Source organism: Juglans microcarpa x Juglans regia, chromosome 5S (assembly GCF_004785595.1).
Source record: "Juglans microcarpa x Juglans regia isolate MS1-56 chromosome 5S, Jm3101_v1.0, whole genome shotgun sequence".
NCBI classification, from domain to species: domain Eukaryota; kingdom Viridiplantae; phylum Streptophyta; class Magnoliopsida; order Fagales; family Juglandaceae; genus Juglans; species Juglans microcarpa x Juglans regia.
The window spans coordinates 26,049,534-26,068,196 of NC_054603.1; the positions used below are offsets into that span (position 1 = coordinate 26,049,534).

Below are 18,663 nucleotides of genomic sequence, written 5' to 3' on the forward strand. Positions count from 1 at the left end.
TTATTAAAGTTTGAAATCTTGTGAGATATGTGAGGGTTTCCCCCAACGGCTCTGCCAGTTTAAGGCAATAGTCAAACAACTTGAGATAAAAACAAATTGTATTTATGCAGCAAATCAAGATCAAAACAATTTTCACTAGGGGCGAAAAAAAAAACCGGTGAACCTGTTTGGTTCGGTATCTGTTCCATTTTTCTCAAAATCTATCAAAACTGGACCAATTTTTTTTCTCAAAAATTATATCTATATTTAATGTTTTATATTATATAAAATATTTTTTGTATGATTTTTTAATATTATATATAATTTTTATATATAATTTGTATAATTTGTATATATAATATATATAATTATATGTAAAATAATTTATATTATATGCTAAATTGCTAATTAATATAACATTAAATTTTAAAATCCTATTATTTATGTATAATAATAATCTAATAACATAAAATTAATCTTATAAATCTTAATATAACATTTGATAAAACATTATCATTAAAAACTTTAATTTTGTAACATAAAATTAATATAATATAAAATTTTAATCTTAAACATGAATATTTGATCATATGTTATTAATATAAACTATATATGTATATATTAAAGATAAATACATTTTATAGCATAATAATTTATAAAATATATTCTTTTTGAGAAATACATTCTATACATTTGATCAGTTACACTTACATAAAAAATGTATGTAACCATCATATTATCACTAACAGATATGTAACCAAGCATATTATCACTAATATATATAATCAAATATATAAATAAGATAGACACTAACATATTATCAATAACATATTGTCACTAACATAAATAAGTTAGACACTAAAAAATTATATTCTAATAATATTTTAAATTAATAATATTTTTATTCAATTTTTTTCTTTTATTTTTCAAAATTTTTTAAAATATCTTAACTCAAATTATTTCACTATTATTCACAAATTATCTCATTTAACTATCCAAATGAGGCCATAATCTAGCTCACCATTTTTTCAAACTTAAATAAAACACTTCTCAAGGACTTTCTTGATTCAAATGAGTTTGATCACTTTTTGCAAAATCCCATAAACCAATATTTTAGCATTTTCTAAAGACTTATAAAGCATAAAAGAATATCTTACCTCAAAACCTTGAAAAATTCTACCATCCAGGCTCATTCTACTTTTATTCTTCTTACATTATTTACCAAATTTTTAATTTTTTTAAAAAAATAAAAGATCAACCAAAAATAATAAAATTATCTTGTTCTACATAATAAATAAGGATGAAATAAAAATGTAGTTTGTAGCGTTAGTTTGATACATTACTACCAAACATTATACCGCACCTCATTCTCTAATTTCGGACAGTGAATTACATACAAAGCACCTGAATCGGCCGCATGGGATGCATAGAAAACACGTCAAGCAAGCACAATTCGGCCCATGAACGGTCAAATTACCGATACGACCGGTAATCACTTCGAATTTTTCCATACTACATTTTGTTTTTTCTCTCTTTTCTAGGCAATTTGTCCATGCTTCACTGCCAGCGGTACAGCACTGCAGCTCCTGGACCCTTGCTTTATTACTTCTCTCCCAAGGAATCCCATTTTCTCGTCGAGCCAAACATCACACCAAGCGATTCCGTTCCATCATGCCCATTTCTGAAAAAACGTAATCCCATATTTTTTTTGTCTTTGTTGTCCACCTTTCATGTTGTAAATATATACGCTTATTGAGTTGCTATCGTTTAAGCAGATGTCATAGGGTTTTGATTTACTCCGTTTTTATTTGGTTCTTTTGCTTTTAGAATTTCTTACGTCCCGTACTGATTTTCTGGTTATACAATATATGGATAGATAGATATCGGTATATGTATGTATTTAGTGTATCCTTGCTCCCCTTTCTTTTGAAAATGCTGGTGACATTGTTGTTCATGCAAGTTTTTGAGTATTTTATTTCTTCTCTTTGTTCAATAATGATGAAAGGTCTGGTCTGGTTTGGTGAAGTTGGTAGAAAGATTGTAATGTAGTTCATCTTTCTGGCATTTTGGCACGTAATAGACTGTACCACACAATCCAGATTAAAGGTTTTCGTTTATGCCAAAGGTTACTGCTTTACTCCTATTCTACCCGAAGCTCCATGAGTAGAGATTTGGTTCTTTCTTTTCTGTTGATTTGCGACCACAGGCATAATATTTTGTTAGACTGATTTTTTTTCTTTGGTTTGGATAAAAGGTTATGCCCAGATGCCCTTTACAACTAAGTATTGTTTTCGGGGTGGCAAGGAAAGTTCACATGTATCAAACTGCTAATAGTTGAAGTTCAGAAGGCTAGATTATGCAGTCCCTGGTGGAAATTATTTCTGTGGATTGAATTGAAGATTAAACACTGACCTTGTCTGCTTGTGTGACGCCTCAGGCAGTTGTTGTTGTTGTTATCATTATCATCATCATCATCATCATTATTATTATTATTGTTAATCTTTCCTCTCTCTCTCTTTCTCTCCCTCCCTCCCTCCCTCCCTCTATTAGTTCTGGTGTGTGATGTTTCCCTTCGAAATTCTTTATTACACTATTATTTTCATCATGATAAATTATTGAAATTGATTGATTAACTGGTTGTGGAATGCTAAATGATGATAGCTTCAATGCAAAGATGAAGTGTACTAATTATCATCATTCAACTGCTTCTGACTCTGCCATGACAGATACAGATATTGCTCATTAAGTTCAAAGAGTGAAAGACAGTAAAGAAATCCATTTTTCCAAGCTCTTCAAGTACATTAGACATGAGGGATAGTCTAGTCAAGAAGACAATTGAGAGAGTTGAAAAGTGATGGATATCAAACTTTTGAAAGAGGTCAAAGATGTGTGATTGGCGATTCTTCCATCTCCATGTCGAAGAAATCTGAGAAAGGCTCAAGCTCATTGAGTACTGGTAAGAAAAAGGTGAATTTGGAGGAGTGGGGAACACTTTAAACTATATAGCAGTGGATACAGCAGAAGTGAAAGGCTTGGTGTCAGGCCTAAGTGTAATATTCCCAAGAGAGCAGTAGGGGATGCCCGCAGTTACAGGGAATAGCTCAAATCACACTTGAGAAAAACTAGCGTGTCAGGTACTGCCACCTGCTTTTAAGTATTTTACCTGGTATATTCTTTGTTTTTATGATCACCAAGTAGAGTGGGTGCTGGCCTGATGGAGGGTAGGCCTATTGGCTATCACAAAAGTAAAGTGGAGATTTTGATAGTTTTGCCCCTTTAATGTCAACTGGGTAATGCCTGGTTCAGTTCTTGGCTTGTTGCCTTGCTGGGGTAAGGAAAAGGTGGGAGGAGAGCCAATGTAGTTTGTAAACTGATGGAATTATGTCTAATTTGGACTATATGGCTGGAAAGGAACGATAGGGCATCAAAGAAAATAAAGCAGTCCTTAGAGGGAACTATTTGAGATTGGTAATGACTTTATACTCTTGAGTAAAGGCTTTGATAATTTGTTATAATTTTTTCTTGAATTTCATTGATTTCTTGAGTCTTTGGATTTTGTTTTTTTTTTCTTCTGTTTCTTTTTTGTTATGATTTTTATTTATTTGTTGTCTCTTTCCCCATTGGGACACCTTTTGTATACTTCCCGTTTACAGTGGTTGTGCCACCTTTTCTATTTAACACTAACAAGATATATATATATATATATATATATGTATACACATATATTATTGATTATCAACATAAGAAGATGACTATATATGCTATATTTCCAAGTATCTAGATTATCCATTAGATTTTGACATGGAGTTGGCTTGTAAGTCAGGTCATTACACATCCGCAAACTTTGGTAAATTAATAAACACCTCATGTAATTGTTTTTTCTTTTTACTTGATAGAGGTCATGCTAGGAAAGAGAAAAAAACTTTCTAAAGGTGGCAGTGATGTTACTGAAGCTAATGCTTTCAAGGAAGTTGTGGGAGGGATCGCCAAGACTTCCCATTCAAAAAGACAAAGGTACCCTCTTGTTGGTTTCCATTTCTTATTCGCCATCACTTTTGGCACCCTTGTCACTTGCTGCATACTAAATGGGATACTATTGTGATAATAATATCTAAGTTCTTTGTAGTCTCCGTACTTCTTTTGGCTCAAATGTTTTTCAATAGGAATTTCGGCTCAAAATTTTAACTAGATGAGAATTTTGAATCATATTGAAGTTTTGTTATGGGAAACAGAAAGCCATTCTTAGTCATCCCATTTAAACAACTAATATATGGCACTTTTTATCCCTTGCTATTTATTTATTTCATCTGGATGAGTCATAATACTTAAAATTGACATTGCATGCAATACATATTTTTTTGGGCCCCGAGCAAATGATTTGGTAGGAATGTGCAAGAAAAGCGCTGATACCTAAATTGGATGTTCTGATGAACTCCTTGTCTCCATCCGACCTGGAACATTGTTGTAAGGTTTGTGCAACCCATGATGCAATTGATCTGCCCAGTAACACTTCTTTAGTCACCTTCCTACCTCTCTCTATAATGCGTATATAGTAACCTCCTTCAACCGAAATCTCAAATACTTTTGTTTCAATAAGCACCATCTTCGAATGGTCACTGGCGAGACTCATTGAGAACAAGAGACAAGAGAAGAGAACAAGTGTACGGAGAGAAAATTGTAATACCCCATATGATAAGTAAGGGTAGGTGGTGTATGAGATCCCGCATTACTTGGAAAGAAGAAGTTCTTGCTCTTTATAATTTTCTAATAGGGCTTAAATTGTATAATTGACTAGTCCTCTTAGAGTATAGACCATGTGGTTTGCGCCTTCCATTGGAGTGTTACAAATGATATTAGAGCCTATCTCAACCATAAATGTTGGACTTGAGCCGTGCCACCTACGACGGACTTGACTAATGAGAATGTCAGGAATTTCAGGAGGGGAGAGATTGTGATACCCCATATGATAAGGATAAATGTAGGTGGTGTATGAGATCCCGCATTGTTTGGTGTTATAAAAGGTGACAACCATTTGGAACCTTACACATGTCAAGTGGAGAAAAGAAATAGCCAATGCTCGAGTAAATGTGCTGAGGTGGAGGGCTGCAAGTTTTTCTTTTATACTTGTAATATGCTATAAAAGGGATCCATGTGATCCATTCAATGAATGTAATTGTTAGAGGGAAACATACAGGAGAGCAAGGGTGAAAAGAACTCAAGAGAGGGATACTTTCTCAATAAGAGAATTGAATCTGTGAGAGTTCATAGTCTTGTACATAAAACTGTATTGCTCAAACTTCATCAATAATACTACAAAGGCTTCTAGCTGTTCCTGCCGTGGATGTAGATCATTAGGATCGAACCATGTAAACATTTTGTGTTCTTTATAAGTTTTCTTTATGCATTTGTGAGTCAGTGAGTTTCTTGGCAAATCTTGGTAGAGCAATTTTCTTCTTGGCTTCATTTCACAAAGATAGAATTACAACAAGTGGCATCAAGAGCCAGGTTCGATGGGGACAACCAAGTTCGATGTCGAGAAGTTCACAGGGAAGAATGACTTTGGCCTTTGGAGAATCAAGATGAGAGCATTACTAGTTCAATAGGGGCTTCAATATGCACTTCTTAGTGAAAAGAACTTGAGTTCTTTGTCAAACAAAGAAAAATCTGAAGTCTTGCAGAAGGCCCACAACATGATTATCCTTTCACTTGGTGATAAAGTTCTGAGGGAAGTTGCCAAAGAGGAGACAACTGTAGGAGTTTGGTTAAAACTCGAAAATCTATACATGACTAATTCTTTGGCAAACAGACTTCACAAAATGACTAGGCTCTACACTTTCAAGATGACTTCAGGTATGTCTATGGAAGAACATTTGGATGAATTGAATAAGATCATATTGAATCTTGCAAACGTAGACATAAATATCGAAGATGAGAACCAAGCAATTCTATTATTAAGTTCTTTAGATTCTTCCTATGCAAATCTCAAGAAAACCATGATGCATGGTAGAGAAAGTTTGTCATTAGAAGAAGTCCAATCTGTGTTGCATTCAAGAGAGTTGCAAAACAAAACTAATGACAAAATTGAATCTGAAGAAGGGTTGATTGTAAGGGGAAGACCAGGAAAAAGAAGTTACAAAGGGAAGGATAACAAGACAAGATCAAAGTCGAGGAGAAAACCATTGAAATTCTTCAACTGCCACAAGGAAGGACACTTTAAAAGGGACTGTCCTGAAAAGAAACAAAATGGGGGAAACAAACCTAAAGAGGAGGGAAATGCAGCTGTTGTCCTGGATGGATATGAAATTGCTAAAGTCTTGAATGTGTTAGAAGTCGATTCAAGGTAGGAATGGATTCTAGACTTAGGGTGCTCATTCCACATGTGCCCCACTAGATCCTAGTTTGAGACTTTCTCTGAACTTGAAGGAGGACATGTGATCCTAGGGAATAATAAATCCTATAAAATTCTGGGAATTGAGATAGTGAGATTGAAGTTGCATGATGGTATGGAAAGGTTACTCAGGGAAGTAAGATACATACCTGAGTTAAAGAGAAATTTAATTTCTCTAGGTATGCTAGATCAATATGGCTGCTCTTTTAAATCAGAATCAGGAACCTTAAGGGTTGCAAAGGGTTCTCTTACAGTGATGAAGGGGATAATAAAAAATGGGCTCTTTACACTGGTTGGCAAGACAGTGATTGGTGAAGTATCTTCAGTTCAAAATCAAATGGAAGACAAGATTCTATTATGGCACAGAAGATTGAGGTATGTCAGTCAACAAGGTCTACAAGAACTGAAGAAACAAGACCTATTGAGAGAAGAGAAGCTTGGGGAATTACCTTTCTGTGAGGACTGTATCTTTGGGAAGTCAACAAGGGTCAACTTCAAGACAACAACTCATAAAACCAAGCAGATTTTGGATTACATGCACTCAGATCTATGGGGACCTGCAAAAGTGACTTCACATGGTGGTGCAAGGTATTTCTTGACCATTATAGATGATTACTCGAGAAAAGTATGGCTATACATTCTAAAATGTAAAAGTGAGACATTTGTTAAGTTCAAAAAATGGAAAACTCTAGTAGTAAATCAGGTGGGCAGAAAAGTTAAATGTTTGAGGCCAGATAATGGCTTAGAATATCTGTCCAATGAATTTAATGATTTCTGTAAAAGAGAGGGCATGGCCAGGCATAAAACAGTAAGAGAAACCCCACAACAAAATGACTTAGTTGAAAGAATGAATAGAACCATTTTGGAAAGGGTAAAGTGCATACTTGCAACATCAGGTTTACCAAAGACCTTTTGGGCTGAGGCTGTTGTTACAACAGTGCACCTAATTAATAGATGCCCATCTTCAGCCTTAAATTTCAAAACTCCACAAGAGATATGGTCTGGGAAACCATCTGGATATGAACACTTAAGGATTTTTGGATGTGTAGCATATGCACACTCCAAAATAGATAAGTTGGAACCTTGAGCACTTAAGTGCATCTTTGTTGGGTATCCAGAGGCGGTTAAGGGCTATAAGCTGTGGGTTAATGAACGTCGGAGGCAGAAGTGTATTATAAGTAGAGATGTGACCTTCAATGAAGAACAAATGGTTGGACAGAAAAACAAACAGGAATGTCAACCTACTACAACAAATATGCCCTTTGAGGTGGAGAAATCATTAGATACAATCTGTCATCAAGAAACTCAGGGTAGAAAAACTGAGGACACTGAGTCAGATGTCAGAACTCAAGGTGGAGGAGATACCCATAGACTGGCAAGAGACAGCGAAAGAAGAATTATAAGGCCTCCCCAGAGATATGGGCAAGCTAAATTAACAGCATTTGCCCTTACTCTAGTAGAAGAAATTATTGAGTAGGAACCAAGATCTTTTCAGGAAGCCATGGCTAGTAAAGAGGCTGCTAAATGGACTCTTGCAATGCAAGAAGAAATGAAGTCTCTAAACAAAAATAAAACATGGGAAATGGTTCAAAAGCCAGAAAATCAAAAGCTGATTGGATCAAAATGGATTTATAAAAGGAAAGAGGGCATACCAGGGGTTGAATTACCTAGATACAAAGCTAGAGGGCATACCAGGGGTTGAATTACCTAGATACAAAGCTAGGCGGCATACCAAGGGTTGAATTACCTAGATACAAAGCTAGGCTAATAGCTAAGGGGTTCACACAGAGAGAGTGAGTGGATTACAATGAAATCTTCTCTCCTGTGGTAAAGCATAGGTCAATAAGACTATTGCTCTCTTTTGTAGCCTACAAAGATATGCATTTGGAACAGTTGGATGTTAAAACAACCTTCTTACATGATGAATTAGAAGAAGTCATATACGTGCAGCCACCAGAAGGGTTCATAACAGAAACCACAAAGAATCAAGCAAGCTTACTCAAGAAATCACTTTATGGACTTAAACAGTCCCCAAGACAGTGGTATAAAAGGTTTGATTCCTACATGATTCAAAGTGGTTTTAATAGAAGCAACAATGACAGCTGTGTATATTACAAGCAACATGAAGGAAATCCAATATATCTATTACTATATGTAGATGACATGCTCATTGCTTGTAAGGATAAAAACCAGATGGATAAAATCAAATGCATACTGAAATCAGAATTCGAAATGAAGGATTTGGGCTTAGCCAAGAGGATTTTGGGAATGGAGATAGTTAGGGAAAGGGAGAAAAGGCTTCTCTACTTATCTCAAAAATCCTACATTTCAAAAGTTATCAACAGGTTTGGAATAGATCAAGTAAAACCAGTCAACACTCCTATTGGACAACATACTAAACTTTCAGTTACTCAGATACCAGAAACAGATGAGGACAAAGAATTTATGAAGAAAATTCCTTATGCTAGCATGGTGGGGAGCATCATGTATGCCATGGTATGCACTAGACCTGACCTAACTTATGCAGTTAGCTTGGTTAGCAAGTTTATGAGCAATCCAGGAAAGCCACATTGGCAAGCTATTAAATGTGTTTTTCAATATTTATCTGGTAAAAGGTGTTTGGGACTGGAGTTTGGATAAAACAAGCAAGTAGGTTCTGAATTACAAAGTTTTGTTGATTCAGATTATGCAGGAAACTTGGACACAAGGAAATCATTAATTGGTTTTGTGTTCATGGTTTTTGGAGGAGTTGTCAGTTGGAAGGCAAACCTATAGCTAGTGGTAGCCTTATCAACAACTGAGGTTGAATATATTGCTATGACCGAGGCAATGAAAGAGGCTATATGGCTAAAAGGGATATCACATGAATTAGGCATGACTAATGGCAGTGTCACAGTTTACTGTGATAATCAGAGCACTATACATCTAGCCAAGAATCATGTCTATCATGAGAAATCCAAACATATAGACATCAGATTACATTTTGTGAGGGACATCATATCTGCTGGAGAGATTGGGGTGGAAAAGATTCCCATTGAAGACAATCCTTCTGACATGATGACAAAGTCTCTACCTACAATCAAGTTTAGACACTGTCTAAGCTTGATTCACATGGAAAATTGCTAAGTACCCACTAGGGGGAACCTGCAGGAACAACTAGAAGGAGAAAACACCTTGCAAGGTCTAAATGCTTGTCAAGGTGGAGAATTGTTATAAAAGGTGACAACCATTTGGAACCTTACACATGTTAAGTGGAGAAAAAATATAGCCAATGCTCGAGTAAATGTGCTGAGGTGGAGGGCTGCAAGTTTTTCTTTTATACTTGTTATATGCTATAAAAGGGATCCATGTGATCCATTCAATGAATGTAATTGTTAGAGAGAAACATACAGGAGAGCAAGAGTGAAAAGAACTCGAGAGAGGAATACTTTCTCAATAAGAGAATTGAATCTGTGAGAGTTCATAGTCTTGTACATAAAACTGTTTTGTTCAAACTTCATCAATAATACTACAAAGGCTTCTAGTTGTTCCTGCCGTGGATATAGATCGTTAGAATCGAACCACGTAAACATTTTGTGTTCTTTATAAGTTTTCTTTACTGCATTTGTGAGTTAGTGAGTTTCTTGGCAAATCTTGGCAGAGCAATTATGTTCTTGGCTTCATTTCACAAAGACAGAATTACAACACTTGGGAATGAGAAGTTTTTGCTCTTTATAATATTCCAATGAAACTCCAATTGTATCATTGACTAATCATTTTGGAATATAAGTCATGGGGTTTGGGCTTTTTATTGGGGTGTTACAAATGGTATCAGAACCTATACCAACTAGAAATATGTGACTTGAGCCGTGCTACCTATGAGGGATTGGCCCGACGAGGACATCGGGAATTTAAGGGGGAGAGATTGTGATGCCCCATATGATAAGTAAGGGTAGGTGGTGTATGAGATCTCACATTACTTGGGAAGGAGAAATTCTTGCTCATTATAATGTTTTAATGGGGCTCTAATTGTATCATTGACTAGTCATTTTGGAGTATAGACCATGTGGCTTGGGCCTTTCATTGGGGCGCTACAAAAACCATCCTTAAAGAAAATGTTTAGCATGACACATTGAGAAGCTTCAACAGTTTTTTTCCTTTTAAATTTGTGATGTGTTCAAGTGACACCTAGTTAAGTTGTCTAAGGTTTGCACTTGAATTTCTTCTGGTTGATTGGGTATTAGAAATTTATTTATATTCCACAAAGCTCTCTTAGGGAGATGGTTTGGTGGCATGCCATAAAGAGAGAGAAGCTTTGTGGTGGAAGCTAAATACGGTATATTTAGCTTTGTAATGAGTATTATGTGGGAATGAAGTTAGCGAATCTTTTGGAGTCGTGGTGAGAAAAAAATTAGAAGAGGTTCTAGGATTTCTCTTAGGGTAGGGGGTAACAGACTAATTCATTACTCGGCCCCCAGGGGACATGTGGAGAGATCCCCTTGTTAATGCAGGCAAGCCTGGCGGAATAACTTCAAAATGTTAAAGGCTTGGCGTGTTCTAGTTATATTTTATCCAATATTCAACCCTTGTATATACTTGCGGGCCCGTTTGATATATATATGTATATATATATATTATATTATCTAAAACCAAACAACCCTTATACTTGGGCTATTGCCTATCCCTATTATCAGTAACATCTTGTTTACAAATAAAAATACAAAAATTATCTAAAACAAAACAAACCCTTAAAATAAAACACTTTGCATAGTGCACCGCATCACTTTTTCTCGTCTTCTTTACTTCTACTTATTTCTTTTTTCCCTCTTATTGTTTCCTTACAAAGCCTATGACCATACAAAAATGAAACACTTCTCACTTTGTAGTACTCCACAAGAATCTTTGCTTATTGATTGTGGAGGTTTGGACATTGGAGGTTATGGGTTTGTTACATGCTTGAAGTAGCCCGGGCTAGCCCATCAGGGCGGGGGCAGCCGAATATGCAGAGGGGTTGGGGCAGGGACCAGATGGGGGTAATAATCCACCTGCATAGGGTGGGTATCACCCTAATTTATCTTTTTATTAGTTTTTGGGTGGGGGCTGGGTCTAAAATCAGATTTTGGCACCATGCCTGTTTTGGGGACCACCAACCTCTGAAGACAATGCACTTGGATTTGATTTGTCATTATCTTCGTAAGGAGGATTCCATTGCAGAAACTTGCAATTGTTAGATAATACGCCCCAGTGGGGTGTTACTGTTTATCATATCTGCCCATGATTGGGGGATGGAGTTGTTCTCATTAAAGTTTTATTGATTATACTCTTTGAGAGGTGAAATCCTATTTCAAAGTGCTCACATCTCCAGTTCTCTCTTTATTACATGGAAGTGTATGTGGAGAAACAAAGCGCCTTTGAGGGCAGCATTTTTTCTTTTGGATGAATGCACAAGAAAAGATTTTTTTAATGACGAGAAAGTGGCATATTGTTGTGCTGGAATGGTGGTGCATTTGCGGAATCTTGCTCATTTTCTTCCTATAGCTAGGTGGTTATATTTTTTTCATTTTGTTTCTGTGTACTTCGGTTGTGCCCTTATATGCTCTTAATGAAATTTCTGAATTATTTCTGTAACAAAAAAAATCCTTTTCTTAGAAGGGTCCCTAATAAGCTTGTCTTCCTCTCCTCATCTCAAGCTAGTAGAATATGGGCAGATTAAAGAATCAAGTATGTGCATCAACCTCCCAGTCATGTCACTTGAGATGATAGAAACATAGCTATGACAAATTCTTGAAAATCAGAAAAATGGGCGTTGCAACATTGTCTAAATACATTTCGCTGTATTCATGCATGTGTGGAATGTATTTTATACATGTAGATGTTTGCCTGCATCTACGTTCTACTAGTACTAATCAGTTTTCATTTGATCAAATTATTTCAACTCTTCATTTGTAGAAACATTCTGTCCAAAACTGTCCGTGCAGGTTGGTCTCTATTGAGTGTTAACTGATTGTCTATAGACAATCTTATTTTAGAAAAGTGGTTCAACACTTTCTTGTATACAGCCACATATCTTTTCTGTCAGTTAAACATCTATTCATGTAAAGGGATGAAGGGAAAGGAACAGAACTTGTCTAAGGATGCGTATGATATGAATTCATCATGGCCACAGTTATCTAGAAATGTCAATCCTACTTGACATGGCTGTAAATGCCACATCAAACCTTGTTCTAGTGAGAAATGCATGTCTGTGTCCTTTCTGAAAAACTTGACTGTTGTTGTCATCCAGCAACCCCTAGTAAACTTCAACTGGATCACTGATATAAATGGTTGCAGAAAACCATATATGTTTAGTATTTGAAAGCCTTCTCAATTAGTTGCCCCCAATACTCTACATAAAGCTTCAGACAGAAGAATAATCTCTTTTGAATGGAAGGTAAAACATTAATATCAAATAGATCATGGACAAGACTGACAACTCATAATTTACCATTTATTTTTTGCAGGGTAGATTTTGGTTCAAGTAAAAACCGGTTTGGTAATTCAGAACTGAGCCATGAGTTGCAAAGCATCTTTCTTCCTGTATGCTCGCTCATTTAATATTCTGCTTTCGTTGTGCTTTTATCAACTAATCATTTTTATTTAAGCACTATATTTCATAATGGCTAGATTGTAGTTCTGTAATTTGTGTGCATTTTTTAGTGTTAGCAGGTTGCAGGGTATAATTCCTAAAGGTACTTATTTTTGCTAAGAAATGATGAAACAAGAGAGGTTTGGTGCAATCTAATGTTTGAATGACTCAAATAGTCATAGCGTTCAAAGGTTATAACACTTCTAGTACATGAGTGGTTGTTTTGGGCTTCAATCGTCTTTGATGCAGTGACGAGTGAGAGACAGCACAGGGAAAGAGAGGCAATGCAAAGGCAGAGAGATATTGTGGTATGCCATTTTGAGTGTGGGCAACGATCTGCGCCTGCTTGGGCTTCTGTTGGTCTACCTTTAGTAGTGCAGAGTTGGTCGTTTGCAACAAAGCTGGCTTGCAGCTGGGTTTCTGTTTCAGCAATGCAGAGGCGGGCAGTGAGAGATAGAGCAGAGAGAGAGAGAGAGAGAGAATTCTTTTGGGAAGTATAAGAAACTAGGGAGGATGTGTGAGAGATGAGAGCTATGTGTGTGAAATATATAAAGAGGAGGAAGGGGCTTTTGGTCTTATTTGGATCCGTGGGCCAGGGAAATTTAAAAAGAAAAGGGATTATAAAGGTTGAATTGGAGTAGGAGAGCACAGTGGGTACTGTTAGAGAGAAGTATGGAGGAAGAAAACTATAGAGGCCTTACCGAGATGGGAGTTTGACAGGCGGGAGGAGTTTGGGTTGATTTCCAAATGGGCCAGATCCGTAAATCCAAGAGAAGCCCAACTTATACAATAAAATATCAGAAGGGCTTGTGGAAGTTCATGGACCTGTGGGCCCAATAAAAATTTTCATCTTAGCCATAAGGAACTGCAGATGGGGTGTTACATCGTTATTGTAATTTGACTTTTATTTCTAGTGGAAATATCTATATGCTAGTTTTCTTTGATCTGTTAAGAATCCTTGAGATTTTTCCCATGCACATTTTCTTCTGTTCAATGCTAGGATGGACGGGACTGTGTGGCTAGGCTTAACATGGAATGTAATGGAGAATGTCCCACAGATTTGCAGAGTATGAAATCCTGTAGAAAAGATAAAACATATGGTGAATACAGGACATGCATCATCTGCAAGCATGGAGGAAAGCTCTTGTGAGTTGCCTTATTTTTACTGATTTCTTTCCATTATTGCTTGTTTATCTTAAACAAACTTTAATATGGGGTCTTACCTTTTAAACCTGTTATCAATTCATTGTCTCCAATTGCGTTTACTCTGGTCAAGTCTGTTTCTTGGTTAACCTTTTGAAATCTTGGATGTCATGCATTTACTTGTACACAAGATCAATACCCAGTTCTAGTCTTGTCTAAGTCTTCTGGAAGGGGTGGCTTGGATATGGTCGTAGCCTTTAGCCTCTTTTTAAAAGTTTTATTCTGTAGTTTCCAATGTCTAGGGATTCACACTGTTGTTCAAGAAGTTAGATGGTTTTTTGAGCTTACGTTGTATTTGATAATTGCATCATGCAATTGCAAATGGTTGTTTCCCTCCTGATAATATTTGTGTTGTTGAGGTTTTGCTAATGGTTGTTTGCCTCCTGATAATACCTACTATTGCTGGGGTGTCATCTTCCGACACTCCTAATTCTGCTGTGTTTAACAGCTTATGAATACATGTTGGGGGACACTATCATTCTTCTGGTGAATGTACCTTGTACATTCCGGCAACATGATGCTAGAAGCTATAAATTTTTTTTTTTTTTTATAGGTAAAAATAACAAGAATGAAATAGGTGTTGCTCAAGTACATAGGGAGTACACAAAAGAAAACACCTACTACATTCTAGGAACCAAAAAAAGAAACAAGAAAATCGTGAACACTAGTTCCATCAACTACAATATAGGAGAAAACCAAAGCAATGAATGAAGTGTGCATAAAAAGCCTTTGAAGTTCCTCCAAATTGCACTCCCTATCTTCAAAGAATCTATCTTTCCGTTCTAGCCAAATACACCACATAAGACCAAGGAACCATTCTCCAAACTGCAGCCACCTAGGGGCAACCTTGAAGACCATTCCAGCAAGCTAGGAGATCCACCAGCTCCCTAGCATCACCCATGCGATACCTGATCTACTGAAAATATCATCCCAAAAGTGCCTTAGCCACCTCACAATGCAATAATAGATTCACCATTCTTCTTACACATGAAGCACCAATCCATGACAATAACACCATGCTTTCTCAAATTGTCTGTAGTCAAGATTTTACCAAGAGAGGCAGTCCAAATAAAGAAAGCAACTTTGGAAGGCACCTTATTCTTCTCATCAATACTCACAGCATGCATACAAGGCACTGAAAAACTTTAGAAAAAGCACCAATTTTCCAATCACGGGCATCTCTAGTAAAGCAAACGTTCCACTGATAAGAATCATTGGTGTTGACCAAAAGGTCCAACACCAAGGACTCCTGATTAGAAGCTAAACGATGAAGGGAAAGGAACACCGTCTTGAGAGCGAGGTCACCACACCAAGTATCATGCCAAAATCTGATCCTGGATCCTTCTCCAACCTCAAAATATATGTTAGTCGCAAAACTCTCCCAGCCCTTCCTAATGTTTTTCCATAAAACCACTCTGTAAACTCCTTAGAGCACCAACCCCCTAAGCACTTCCATATTTGAAGTCAATAACATCCCTCCAAAAAGAATCTCGTTCCAGGTGGTAATTCTACAACCATTTCCCAAGAACAACTTTGTTAAAATTCATCAAATTACAAACCACTTATCCTCCATTAGAAATTGGAGAGTAAACTTTTTCCAACCGTCCAACTGGAACTTGGCCTCCTCCCCAATTTCCACCCGACAAAAAAACTCAAAATAACTTCTCAATTTGCTTGGCCACCCCTATCAGCAAAGGAAATAAAGATAGAAAATAAATGGGGAGATTAGAGAGAGTACAATTGATTAAAGTGATTCTACTCCCTTTTGAAAAATATATCATTTTCCATCTTGCCAACCATCTCTCAATCTTCTCAATGACCCCATCCCAAATGGCTTTGGCCTTAAAAGGAGCTCCTAGAGGGAGACCCAAATATTTCATAGGCAGAGAAGTGACCTTGCACAAAAAAAAACTAGCCAAACTTCTAATATTGCTCACAACCCTCACTTGTACCATCTCAGACTTCCCAAAATTCACCTTGAGCCTGGATGAAGCTTCAAAGCATAACAAGAGGGCACGCAATGCTTGGATATAACCACAATCCGCCTCGCAAAAAAGTAAAGTATCATCTGGAAAAAGATGAGAGACAATGATAAAACCATTATTAGCATGTCCCACCAAGAACCGAAGAGAAAACTTCCACCATCCTGCGAAGCCTCTCCATAACAATAACAAAGACGAAAGGGGGCAAAGGGTCTCCTTGCCTCAAGCCACAAGAGTTGTTGAAAAAGCCCGCAGCGGTGCCATTTACCATCACCAAGATACGAGTCATGGATACACAATGCTTGATCCCAATTCACATAATACAAGAGGAAATCCTAATTCAAATGATCATATGCCTTTTCCATGCCAAACTTACAAAGAATACCGAGAACTTTCTCTTTAATTCTACTCTTCAGGCATTCCTTGGCGATGAACGCCAAGTCAAGAATTTTTCTCTCCTTAGCGAATGCATTTTAGGGCTTAGAAATAATCTGCTCCATAACCGTATTCATATGGTTGGCAAGGACTTTTGAAAGTATCTTATAAACCCACTCATAAGACTTATGGGTCAAAAATACTTTACTTTGAAGCCCTTGGTTTTTTTTGGATAAGAGCAATGAAGATCGTATTGAGGCATTTTTCAAACTCCATAAAGGAATGAAACTCATGGAATAGCCCCAATGTTAAACTTAGAGAGCTTTGAGCAAAAGTACGTTGTGGAGAATTTCCATTATATATAGAATACAAGCTGATCTTCAGCCCTTAAAAACAGCTAAACTACCATATACAGATCTGTCTAAAGATAGCCTACAGCTAGTATATCCTAATTAAGGAAAGAATAAAAGATTTACAAACATAGAAGATAGCTGTCAAAGCTGTACAAGGCATAGAATCGCTGACTTTAAATGGCCAGCTAATTCCGTTGACATCCCCCTCAAATTGATGCTGGTAAATCTCCAAACATCAATTTGCTAACAAGGAAATTATGGCGTTGACGTGTCATGGATTTGGTGAAGATATCTGCGATCTGTAGAGTAGTGGAGATATGTGGGAGGGTGATATCTGGATGACACTAGTATTGTCAGCATGCAGTGGAGTAGGTTGAACTTGGGACAAACCAAGCTCTGTGAGGAGACCACGTAGCCAAATGATCTTGGAGCATGCAGTGGACATGGTGCGGTACTCTACCTTAGTTGATGACTTGGAGACATAGTCCTACTTGTTTCGGTCCGGTCCACGGTCCAGGATTTTTCCGGACCGGACCGGACCGAATGAAAAATAAAAATAAAAAAATATTTTATATATATTATTTATATAATAATTGTACAATTAACAATATAAAATTTTGAATATGTTATTAATACTTGTTAATATTCTATAAATTAACAATATTATATATATATCTTCATCTAATCTATCACTATTAACAATATAAAATTTTAAATATGTTATTAACACTTGTTAATATTCTATGAATTAACTAATATATGAATTAACTAATATATAATATCAATTAGTTAATTATATAGTAATTATATAAATTAATAATGTAATTTTCATCTAATTTATTATCATTGACCATATAAAATATTTTTTTATTGAGTTTGTTACATAATCCACATTAATAAGTCACTTAGTTTAATTTAGTATTTTAAATAAATTTTTTTTATTAATTGATTTAAAAAAAGAAAAAAAAAATAGGCCTGGCCAAATGGATCGACCAGACCAGACTGGACCGATAGCTACCAGTCCGGTCCAGAAAAATGGTCCATCGTCGGACCTGACCGGACCGACCGATTTGCACCCCTAGTCCTGCTTTTTGCATTTCCAAGAGATAAGAGCATCACTAAGAAACATACACCATTCGGTAGTAGATTTCTTGGTGTTTGGGCAGCCGACCCAATCAGCGTCACTGTAGGGCTTGTAGTTGGAGTGAAGAACTAGTAGGGAAAATAAAGCCACGACTAAGTGTGCCAAGGTGTATCGAATGATACATCGGACTGCAGATAGGTGGAGATGCCGAGGGGTTTGCATGAACTTGCTGACGGTGTGGACGACATAAGAGATGTCCGGTCGGGTGATGGTTAGATAGATAAGACTACCAACGAGCTTCCGATAGAAAGTAGGATCCTCAAGAAGCTCCCCTTCGTCACGTCGATACTTCACATTAAGTTCCATGGGGGTGTCAATAGAAGTAGTGCTTGTGAGTTCGGCTAATTGATCTTGATCCTGAATATACTTATGTTGATTCAGGAAGATATCTTGAGGCCGATGATGCACCTGTAACCTCAAGAAGTAGGTGAGCTGGCCAAGGTCTTTCATGTGGAAAGTAGAATGCAACAATTTTTGAATCTTAGAGATGGCCTCCATATCGGAACCAGTGACAACAATATTGTCCATATAAACAAGGAGAACAACTATGCCCTTAGATGTCCTATGTAGAAAAAGGGAGGAGTCATACTGACTTTGAGTGAAGGAAAAGCGAAGGAGAATGGATCGAAACTTTT

General features: G+C 36.7%; 1 protein-coding gene across 9 annotated transcripts in view; it reads left to right on the top strand.

The window, feature by feature from the left end:
• Positions 1–1,337: 1,337 nt before the first annotated feature.
• LOC121267581 overlaps positions 1,338–18,663 on the top strand; it is a 53,276-nt gene continuing 35,950 nt past the window's right edge. For 3 of the 9 annotated variants that reach the window (XM_041171503.1, XM_041171508.1, XM_041171510.1), the window contains exons 1-5: positions 1,516–1,670; positions 2,706–3,113; positions 3,876–3,993; positions 12,847–12,922; positions 13,972–14,117. In XM_041171503.1, coding sequence (XP_041027437.1) covers positions 3,881–3,993; positions 12,847–12,922; positions 13,972–14,117 — 335 coding nt within the window. In that variant the 5' untranslated portion in view covers positions 1,516–1,670; positions 2,706–3,113; positions 3,876–3,880. Of the gene's footprint in view, positions 1,468–1,515; positions 1,671–2,233; positions 3,114–3,234; positions 3,448–3,875; positions 3,994–12,846; positions 12,923–13,971; positions 14,118–18,663 lie in introns of those variants that run through there. The other 6 variants (XM_041171505.1, XM_041171504.1, XM_041171506.1 and 3 more) reach the window with 6 other exon arrangements.